Here is an 11301-nt window from a genome sequence, read left to right on the forward strand (position 1 = left end):
CTATGGAAAAGGGAACCCAGAACTATTGATGATTTCATGGGTGTATACATATGATCAAACTTAGCAAATATGTGTCATTTATTGTATGGGCAATTATATCTCAATAAAGTTCTCAAAGCCGAAGTCCCAATTTAGTCTCTCTGTGTGTGTAGAACTATGACGACTTAAGTATTTTTCTCCTCCTAATTCCCTTTTCTCTAGGCAAAGTCTGTCTGCAGAGAGAAGTGATGTCATGGTAGCAGGGGGGATGCATTTCCTCATCACTGCCCTGGGATAATAATGCATGTCCCACCCCAGGGGTCTCACTGTTGATTGACTCATTTATTCAATATACATGTGAGTTCCTTCTATTTTCTAGGTATAGTTCTTGGCACCGTATATACAATCAAAAGTGATTAAGACAAAAGCTCGCATGGAACTAACACTCTGTGAGATGAAAGAAACAAACTAAACTACATTATATGGTAATGTCTGATGGTGATGAAAGGAAACATAAATCAGAGTAAAGGACTAGTAAGTGGTGGCAGCTGCTGCCTTAGGCACAGGATATAAGAATGTCTCCCTAAGGATACGTCATTGACTGAGAAATCAAGCAAATGTTTGGGAGAAGAAGAGAGAGCAAGGAGGAAAAACCTGAGACAGAAGTGCACTCTTGGCCCACCTGAAGAGAAAGAAGCCAGGGTGACTATAGCAGAATAGCAGTGGGGATGTATTGTTCAGGGGGGAGTGGAGGGGGCAGGAATGATATACAAGGGGCAAGCGTGGACATGGAAACAGTGTGTACTTTGTCCTAAGTATGATGCAAAGGGACCACAGGGTTTGGAGGAAGGAAGTGATGTGATCTGTATGCATTTTTAAATGATCATTCTGGCTGCAGCAACGTGGTAAGAATAAGCCAACCAGGAAGTTTTGGCAGTAGTCCAGGAGGTAAATGAGTACACAGGATACACTGTGAAGATACAGCCAATACCTATATTTGATGTAACAGAGAAAAAGTGGCACTTAATGATGATTTCAATGTTTTTTCCCTGAGCAACTGGGTAAATGAATAGTGGCACCATTTCATGTGAGGGAAGGGACAGGTTTGGGGGTGGGGTGGAATTAAGAATTCAATTTTGGATAGTGAAATATTTGGAGTTGTTTAGAGAGAGGCAGGAATTTGAGTCAGATTATGAGATATATCTGGCCATTAAAAAAAAAAGTATGATGAGGGATAATGAAGGAACTCATTTATTAGACTCTTTATTGAAACTGAGATAAGGGGTCCTCAAACTTTTAAAACAGGGGGCCAGTTCACTGTCCCTCAGACCATTGCGCGGAGGGCCAGACTGCAGGCTTCGGGAGGAGTCGGCTGCTAAGCAGGACAGGCAGCGGCGGCAAAAACACCCGGCGGGCTGGATAAATGTCCTAGGCAGGCCACATGTGGCCGTGGCCACAGTTTGAAGACATCTGAGGGAATGGGCCTAATCTCTTTGAGGGTTGACAGTGGTTGACATGTAATCACAGTTTCTTCTTGTGACATCTTTTTTCTTTTCTTTTCTTTTTTTTCTTGAAAAGGGCCTTTTGGTTGGAAACAGAAACGAGAACATACTTAACCACCAAAACTATACAGCGTACATACACCACATCCACAGCGGTGACTTGCGTTTGGTGTGCTCAGTATAAGTAACAGCATCCTGGATGACGTTCTCCAGAAACACTTTAAGGACCCCACCAGTCTCCTCATAGATGAGGCCAGAAATACGCTTAACTCCACCCCAGCCGACCAGATGCCAGATCGTGGGCTCGGTGATGCCCTGGATGTTGTCACGCAGTACTTTACAGTGCCTCTTGGCTTCACCTTTACCAAGGCCTTTCCTGCCCTTGCCACATCCAGACATGGTTACGAAAGCCTAAGTCACAAGATTGACAAGCTTTATGAAAGCTGTGCTGTGAGGCAGCCCTTTATACACACGTTGGCGGACTGAATTGAGAACCTGAAAGGAGGCAGGCCAGGACTTACCTTTTAAGCATTCACAATAGTAACAAGGGAAGAGCTGTGCTAGTCTCACTAGTAGTATCTGCAGCTCTAAAGTCAGAACCAGGGATGGGCTAGTGTGCCTTCCCAGAGTTGCACACCTACACCTAACTTATCTCTTCTCTCATGTTCACTTCCTGCTTCATTTTCAGCACTCCTCACTTTTTTTTCTTCAGAGAAACTATTTTCATACTTGTAAGGTTTTAGATCCATGATGGGATCTAAGGTTTTAGATCCATATTTGGTGATCTTCCAAGTCAAAGACTTTTGGAATTCAAAACAAAACTATTTCTTTCTCATGGACCTAGCTCTTGAAAGTTGAAGATAAGTGTATCTATATTTATCACTCCTGCCATCTCTTAGAATCAAGGGATGTCTAATGCTATGGGTAGAGGACAACAAGGAAGCAAAAGTTGCCAGAAATTTGAATGTCAAAGTATTGTCCTTTTATTTTACCATTATTATTTGGAAGAAATGGAGTGCATAGTAAGACTGGGAGAAAGGGCCAGTTGTCCCAGGTCTATGAGGTCACAGCTGAGGTCACAGAATGTTGGAAAGGACAAGGTTGATATGGGGAGTAGGGGGTTGTTGGGGTATGGGGCTCTGAGAGGAGAAAGTAAGGGGGAAGGGGAGGGGTGAAGTGTGATTTGAGGAGCCCAGCTGGGTAAGTTTCTGGCTATAATTGGCTTGGTTTATTACTGGGGTTTGGAAGTCTGGAAGGATGGGAGTGGGAAAAGTGAGAGAGAGAATTCTCAAAGATTTGTCTTTTGTCTGAGTCACTGCTATGGCCTCCCAGGTCCATGTGTCTTTGATAGTATCAACTATGGTATTTTGCTTCTACAAAGCACTTGAAGGCTGTAGCTGATTGGCTTCCAGCTTGAAGTTCCACCCTTAGCTTACCATGAAAATTCTATGAGGTGGGATGGGGTGGGGTCTTTGCCAATATTGAATTCACTATCCACTGTTTTCTATCCTTGCCTTTGAAGCCACCCTTAACTCAAGGAGTCTCTGGCCAACCCTCTACCCCAATCCCAGCCAGCTTGTTTGTTTGTTTGTTTTTAGATTGTCCCTCTTTTTTTCACCCACTTTATCACTAGAATTTCTGCTACTGTTGGCAATGGCAATAAGATTTTACCTGAGACAGGCACTTTCTTCCTCTTACCCTTATCTTTCTTTACACATATACACATGCATGCACAGACACACATGCACACACACACATTCACTGAGACAACTGTCCTGATAGTTCTCTGGTGGATAAATGCTTTTCTTGTCATCATATGCCTGTCTTTTCCCTCTATTCATTTACATTTCTCCAGGGCCTGGTGCTATCTCCATCTTCAGTTCCAGAGTCCTTTGTTTCTGTCCAAGAACAAATGGCACAGAATGCCTATCAGTATCAACAGCAAAAGGCAGAAATGACATCCACGCAGCAGAGAAGGTAAATGGGGCTAATGATGATACTTAGCATCCTTAGAAGAGCAATGGTCTCCTGTCTTCCATCTCTCTCCATTTGGCTGCACTTGCTTCCTAGTTTGGGAATATGGGGACTTTCATGTGTCCTTCTCGGTTTTCTCAGTGAAGGGACAATAGCAAATCTTCATCATTTTAATTTAGAAAGTAGCCATCAATTGAAATTCTTCTACAAATTGGTTGGGTATGCAAGCTAAGGACATTAATTCATTCTGGGGTTGACTTTCTGTATATCCTTTATGCCCTGTACAGTGGTGAATCAAGGCCAGCCACTCAAAACCCACACTTCCTTTGGCCTAAGGTGAAAAAAGAGGGCCAGAATCTGCTGAATATGAGTCTCAGGTTATGTGGGTAGAAATATAATGCAGGCTGACATTCCAGAGGACTTGCAGGAATAGCCCAGGCCTCAACTCCACCTGCACAGTATGCCTACTGTGGTAAAAGGGGACAGAATGTTCAGCAGAATAGACAGGAAACTTATTTGGGAACATTTGGGTAGAAATCAGCAGCTTAGCAGAAATAGGGTATCAGCAGAGTTTGAAGGCAATTAAAAATTACCCTTTAGCTGAAACAATCTAGCTCCTAAGGCACCTAGTTTGTTACCTATTTAGTTCCACCCTTAAGAATTGTTCTATGATTTGGTGCCTTATTATCCTTCACCTTGTTGATCTTTTTTATAATAAAAAGACCACCTGCATGATTGAGTCATGAGACTATTAACTCTTTACGTCTTCATTCTGTACATACATGCAAAAAAAAAATTCTAATAAAAGCCTCCTGAGATTTCAATTTGCAGCAGCACCTATTCTCACTACTATAGGCTAATATAGTGTACGTCTCTCTGGGCCTCAGCAGATTATTTCCGTGAAAATTCTGCATATGAATTTCTCACATCATTCCTCTTTCCACTCCCAGACCTCCTGCATTTGGGAAAGCCCACACTTGGGGAATTTTCAGTCTGCCATGGTGAGGCTCCCTCCCACCTTAACTAATAGGTATAATTATTAGGTATCAATAAGTAAAAAGGAAGAGTGTTTTCAGGATAAGGGGTGTGGCTTGGATTTACAGTGGGCTGTCCTGAGGTTCCTTGGAGAAACAGTAATCTAGCCAGCAAAACTGTGTTCAGGAGCCATCTAATATGATAGCTTCCAGAGATTTCCATTCTGCTATCCTAAATCAATGTTCATCAAGAGTCTCCTTTTAACTGCAGCTATGTTAGGCTCAATGTTATCTTGGGCTCAGTTTTTGCCCTCTTCTGGGTCCCCAGAATCCCTTAATTACTTGCCTCCCTCCCCACCCTTGCTCGTAAAGATTCATTGCTTCTTTTATAGCAAGAACTGTATAAGCAGGAGCCCTAGGCTAGAAATGTAAAGATTCTTGGGATCTGTAACATGATATTCCCTCCATCATCTTTCCCCTTTTCCCCAATCCCTTCTTAGGGTCTCATACCGGGGGTCCTGAAACAATTCCAACAGGTAATCACCTACTCTTCCCTCCTCCAGCTTATTACTTTGACCTGTCACCCCTACACAAGTCTACACATAACCAGGAGACCCAGGCTGAGTTTGTTCAGAATTCACTTGATGATAGATCAAATTGGTTACTCAAGTTTCACCTGTTTTCATCTCGCTACTTTCTGATAGTTACCTGTCTAATCCTGCGTACAGCAAGTCCCTCTGACTTGCTGCCAAAATGGAGTTAGGGCATTACAATGTGAATCCCAGGGTTGGAAGGAGATGGATTACGAAGGAGGAAACTTACAGGAGGCTGTTAAGTGAGGGCAGCTGGCAGATACAGTGGTGGTCAGCAGGAGTGGGAGGCTTCATATGTCTGCTCCTCTTCCCTGCTAGCTCTTGCTGACTCCCTTTGGTACATGGTCCTGTCTTGTGTGGCCTCTGAACACCAGCCTCCAGCCTCGGTGCATTGCTGCTGAGGTGACTGCAGCTGGGCACTCATGGATGCACTGGCTTCTCTCCTGTGGCTCTGGATGGAGCCTGGACTCCTCCTGAAACTCCTGGCAGCAAGCTCTGCCAGATCCCAGATCCCAGCTTGGACCAGTCCCCAGAAGTCTGTTGAGTTCCCTCACGCTCCAAAGCAACCCCTGGCATTTATATGAACTCTTTGATCCTCAGCTCACCTTATTATCTTCTACTGACAATAGGAAGAAAGAAAATAAAGAATGGGAGCTGCATGCAGAGCCCTACTCTCTGTGTGAGGCTCCCTGCAGGTGTCTTCCCGCTCATCTTGCTCCTCAGCCACTTCTTGCAGTCAGAAAGACAGGTATCTTACCTGAGGGTTCTCATCTAGTGCTAGTGTTGTGAACTAAATTGTGTCACCCCAAATTCCTAACTTTAAGCCCTAGCTTCCAATGTGACTGTACTTGGAAATAGGTCCTTAAGGAGGCAAATTGAGGTTGAAAGAGGCTATAGAGTGGGGGCCTAATCCAGTAGGTTTGGTATCCCTGTGAGAAGAAGAGTCACTAAAGGGCTCACCATGTCTCTGTGTGTGTAGAAGAAAGGTCGTGAGAGCACACAGTGGGACAGGTGACCTGTTGCAAGCCAGGAAGAGAGCCCCCCCACACCGCATAGTGAACTTGCCAGCACCTTGATCTTTGACTTCTAGCTTCCAGAACTGTGAGGAAATAAATCTCTGTTGTTTAAGCAAAAAATAAATAAATAAATAATCGGTGACTTTGGCACTGATTTGGGAATATGAGCTTCAACTGTGCTGTCAAGCATAGGCAAAAACTTTCAATTTCTTCCTCAGCCTTCCATCCCCATCCCCACCCCCAACAGAGGTCATAAGGAAAAAGAGAACACATTTTGGGAGGACAAAAAAGGAAGCAGTTTTCTAATTGAATGTACTTTCTCAGGAGGGACCTGGAAACAAGTTAGGTGAGGTGAAGAATTAAAAGTGGACACAATTAGGCATCGAAGAGAATGGTAAGGTTTAATGATGGTTTGTTCCATGCTTCAGAGTTCTGGAAGTGCTACCACAATAGCCAAGATACTGGGAAGATAAGGCAACAGTCTGCCCTCTCACAAGGCCCAGAGGGGATATGACAGGTGGGACCCTACCTATCATTCATGAATTTTTAGTATGAAAACTTCAAGAATTCCTGCTAAGAGTTAGAAGGCTTTGGCTTATGTTCTTTGCTCCTTATCAGGTTTATGTCATTCTTTCTTTCCAGCACATCTGCAGAAGAGACAAGAAAATCACAGGTGGGTAAGATATCCAAATGCTCTGGTTTCTTTGGGGCTTCTGATTCCTGGGGAGAAGGGAGAAGAGGCAGAAAAGCTGCCTACAAGAACAATTTCTCAGAGGAATTAGACGTTGTAGTTTGGGAAGCAATTGACTAACTAGTGCATCATTGTCTACTAAGACCAACTCTATACCAGATAGCTCCAGGGGCATGCAGACATCGCAATAAAGTCAGTAAAACATGTGCATATGAGTCTGTTTGTAACTGTCACACACCAGTTAGATCAAGAGACAGGCAGGAGATACAGGCTGGAAATGACTCAGCAAGGGTGAAGGGGGCTTTAAGCTACCTAAAAAATGGGGTGATTTCAGGTAATTTCAAGTATGCATCTTAATTCCAAGAAATATATTTTATTCAACCAGTTTAATGATGTTGTAATTTAGTTTCTGAGATAGTTGGGATGTTTCCAAGATTTGTTTCTTATTTCTACAGGACAGAAAAGTAAACATCACTGAAACCCTGTGGGACCAGGTGAGTACAGAGAGGTCATTATTGACAGCACAGTAAGAGGTGGGAGGAGAGAGACAGAGCTTGAAAAAGGAGCAAATTTCTTTCTTTTTCCTGAGCAGTTTCCTGATTGATGGCAAGGATTACTATGCTCCCCCTGTCTTGTTCTGTTTCTCATTCAGTCCCAAATCCTTAGAATTCTTCATGTCTGTGCATCTCAGTGCCTCTCCCCAAACACCAACTGTCAGATGCTGTCCTGGGTGCAGTTTGTTGAATTGTGGTTTTAAGGGTCTTTAATCTCTCTGTTCTCAGTTGACTGCTACAGACTTAGGACATTTGGCCTTTCTCACAGGTTCAATATGACAAAGTTGTGCTCTGACCCCTGCAGGGAAGACCAATATGTCTATGCACTCCCAAGTCATTTTAGACTAAGACCTTCATGAAATCAATAAAACTTAAGAAAAATTAAGTTAAATCCAGCCTTTATTGAACATCACCCACCATAAGCCACACTCTAAAGAAATAAGCATTCTTTCTCTTAAGAATCTTACAACTGAGACTCTCTTTCTTTCTTTTTTTTTTTTTAATTGTTGGGGAATCGTTGAGGGTGCATTGAGCCAGGTTATACTGCTTGCATTTGCTGGGTGAAGTCCCTCTGTTAATAGTGTCCTGCCCCCAAAAGATGTGTCACACACTGTGGCCCCAGATCCTCCTCCCACCTTCCCTCTCTTCCCTCTCCATTCCTCCTCCCCTCACCATGTACCAGCATCAATTGTCCTCATGTCAGAATTGAGTACATAGGATTCTTGCTTCTCCATTCTTGTGATACTTTACTAAGAAGAATATATTTCGACTCTATCCAAATTAATACAAAAGCTGTAAAGGCTGTATAGTATTCCATGGTATACATATACCACAGCTTGTTAATCCATTCCTGGATGGGTGGGCATTTAGGTTGTTTCCACAATTTGGTAATTGTAAATTCAGCTGCAATAAACAGGCTAGTGCAAATGTTCTTATGATAAATGACTTTTTTCTTCTTGTTATATGCCCAGTAATGGGATTGCAGGATGAAATGGGAGGCCTAGTTTGAGCTCTTTGAGGGTTCTCCATATTTCCTTCAAAAAGGGGTGTATTAGTTTGCAGTCCCACCAACAGTATAAAAGTGTTCCCTTCTCTCCACAACCATGCCAGCATCTGCAGCTTTGAGATGTGGGCCATTCTAACTGGGGTTAGGTGATACCTCATAGTGGTTTTGATTTGCATTTCTCTGATAATTAGGAATTATGAGCATTTTTCGTACGCTTGTTAGCCATTTTTTCTGTCTTCGTTAGAGAAGGTTCTATTTATCTCACTTGCCCATTGATACCAGTATAAGGGATTGTTGGCTTTTTTTGTTGTTGTTGCTTAATTTTGAGTTCTCTGTAGATTCTAGTTGTCAAGTTTTGGTCCAATTTATAATATACAAATATCTTTTCCTATTCTGATGATTGTCTATTTGCTTTGGTTGTTGTCTCCTTAGCTGTACAGAAGCTTTTAAGTTTAATTAAGTTCCATTTGTTTATTTTTTTTGTTTTTGCAATTGCCAAGAAGTCTTCTTCATAAAATCTTTCCCCAGGCTGATATCTTCAAGTGTCTTCCCCACACTTTCTTCAAGAATTTTTATTGATTCATGCCTTATATTTAGATCTATTATGCATCTTGAATCAATTTTAGTGAATGGAGAAAGGTGTGGGTCCACTTTCAGTCTTTTACATGTAGTTTATCCTGTTCTTCCAGCACCATTTATTGAATAGGGGTTCTCTCCCCCAGTGTATGTTCTTGTTTGGTTTATCAAAGATCAAGATTGTAAGATTTTAGTTTCATCTCATGGTGTTCTCTTCAATTCCACATGTCTGTCTATTTTTGTGTCAATACCATGCTGTTTTGATCACTCAACCTAAAGTCTGGTAGGCTAATGCCCCTAGCCTTGTTTTTATTACTAAGAATTGGCTTATATAGGTTTTTTTCTGGTTACATATAAAACAAAGAGTTATTTTTTCCAAATTTTGAAAGTATGATGTTGGTATTTTAATGGGGATTGGATTGAATCTGCAGATTGCTTTGGGAAGTATAGACATTTTAACATTTTAACAATTTTGATTCTTCCAGCCATGAGCATGGTACATTCTTCCATTTGTTAAATCTTCTGCTATTTCTTTTCTTAGGGCTTTGTAGTTTTCTTTTTTTCTTGCAGTTTTTGGCCGGGGCTGGGTTTGAACCCACCACCTCTGGCATATGGAGTCAGCACCTTACTCCTTTGAGCCACAGGTGCCGCCCGGTTTTGTAGTTTTCTTTATAGAGATTTTTCACATCTTTTGTTAAGTATATTCCTAGGTATTTCTTTCTTTTTTTTTTTTAGCTACTGAGAAGGGAACTGTGTCCTTGATTAGCTTCTCATTTTGGCTGTTATAGGCATATACAAAGGCTACTGATTTGTGGACATTAATTTTATATCTTGAGACATTGCTGTATTTTTTGATGACTTCCAGGAGTCTTGTGGTTGAGTCTTTGGGGTTCTCTAAGTATAAGATCATATCATCACCAAAGAGGGAGAGTTCCACTTCCTCTGCCTCCATTTGGATGCCCTTTATTACTTTCTCTTGCCTGATTGTATTGGCTAGAACTTCCAGCACTATGTTGAATAGTGGACAACCATGTCTTGTTCCAGTTCTGAGTGGAAAAGCTTTCAGTTTTACTCCATTCAGGAAAATATTAGCTATGGGTTTGTCATAGGTGGCTTCAAATCAGTTTAAGAAATGTACCACCAATGCCTATATTCTTCAGAGTTCTAATTAGAAAAAGATGTTTAATTTTACCAAATGTTTTTTTCTGCATCTATTGAGAGGGTCATATAGTCTTTATTTTTGCTTCTGTTGATATGATGCATTACATTTATGGGCTTGTGTATGTTAAACCAGCCTTGCATCCCTGGGATGAAACATACTTGATTGTGATGTATGACTTTTTTAGTGATAAGCTGTAAACTATTGGCTAGGATTTTGTTGAGAATTTTTGCATCTATATTCATTAGTGAAATTGGTCTGTAGTTCTCCTTTTTAGTTGGATCTTTTCCAGGTTTTTGGTATCAGAGTGATGTTTGCTTCATAGAACGTGTTAGGGAAGATTCCTTCCTTCTCAATTTTTGGAAGAATTTCTGCACTATGGGTATAAGCTCTTCTTTGAAGTTTTGATAGAATTCTGGTGTGAAGCCATCTAGACCAGGGCATTTTTTGTTGCTGTTGGGAGATATTTTTTCCTTTTTTTTGAGACAGAGCCTCAAGCTGTCACCCTAAGTAGAGTGCCATGACATCACAGCTCATAGCAACATTCAACTCCTGGGCTCAAGCGATTCTCTTGCCTCAGCCTCCCAAGTAGCTGGGACTATAGGTGCCCGCCACAATACCCGACTATTTTTTGGTTGCAGCTGTTATTGTTGTTTGGCGGGCCTGGACTGGATTCAAATGTGCCAGCTCAGGTGTATTTGGCTGCACCTTAGCCACTTGAGCCACAGGTGCCAAGCCTGTTGGGAGATTTTTTATTGTTTCTTTGACCTCAGTGCTTGAAATTGGTCTGTTCAGGAGATTTATTTCTTCTTGATTAAGTCTTGGGAGAAAGTGTGATTCCAAGTATTGATCCATTTCCTCCATATTGTCAAATTTCTTGGCATAGAGTTTCTTACAGTATTCAGAGATAATCTCTTGTATCTCTGTGGCATCTGTTGTTATTTTTTTCCCTTTATCATTTCTGATTGAAGTTACTAGAGATTTTACATTTCTGTTTCTAGTCAGTCTAGCCAAAGGTTTATCTATTTTATTCACTTTTTCAAAAAACCAACTTTTTGTTTCATTAATTTTCTGAATTTTTTTGTTTTCAATTCCATTTATCTCTGATTTAATTTTTGCTATTTCTTTTCTTCTGCTGGGCATAGGGTTATATTGGTCTTCTTTTTCCAATTCCATAAGATGGCTTGTAATTGTACTGATGCACTCACTTTCTGTTTTTTGAAGGTAAGCATCTAGCATAAGAAATCTTCCTGTTGGCCCGGCGCCTATAGCTCAAC

General features: G+C 41.5%; 1 protein-coding gene across 1 annotated transcript in view; it reads left to right on the forward strand.

Moving 5' to 3' along the window:
• The first annotated feature begins 3342 nt into the window (after positions 1 to 3342).
• The window catches only part of CUNH12orf54 (chromosome unknown C12orf54 homolog), a 23610-nt gene continuing 15651 nt past the window's right edge, over positions 3343 to 11301 (forward strand). The window contains exons 1-3 of the mRNA XM_012807492.1: positions 3343 to 3458; positions 6681 to 6711; positions 7185 to 7223. Of these exons, the coding sequence (XP_012662946.1) occupies positions 3394 to 3458; positions 6681 to 6711; positions 7185 to 7223 (135 nt within the window). The 5' untranslated portion in view covers positions 3343 to 3393. The remainder of the gene's footprint in view (positions 3459 to 6680; positions 6712 to 7184; positions 7224 to 11301) is intronic.

This window comes from Otolemur garnettii, unplaced genomic scaffold (assembly GCF_000181295.1).
Source record: "Otolemur garnettii isolate 467f Iridium unplaced genomic scaffold, OtoGar3 scaffold00070, whole genome shotgun sequence".
Classification (NCBI taxonomy): domain Eukaryota; kingdom Metazoa; phylum Chordata; class Mammalia; order Primates; family Galagidae; genus Otolemur; species Otolemur garnettii.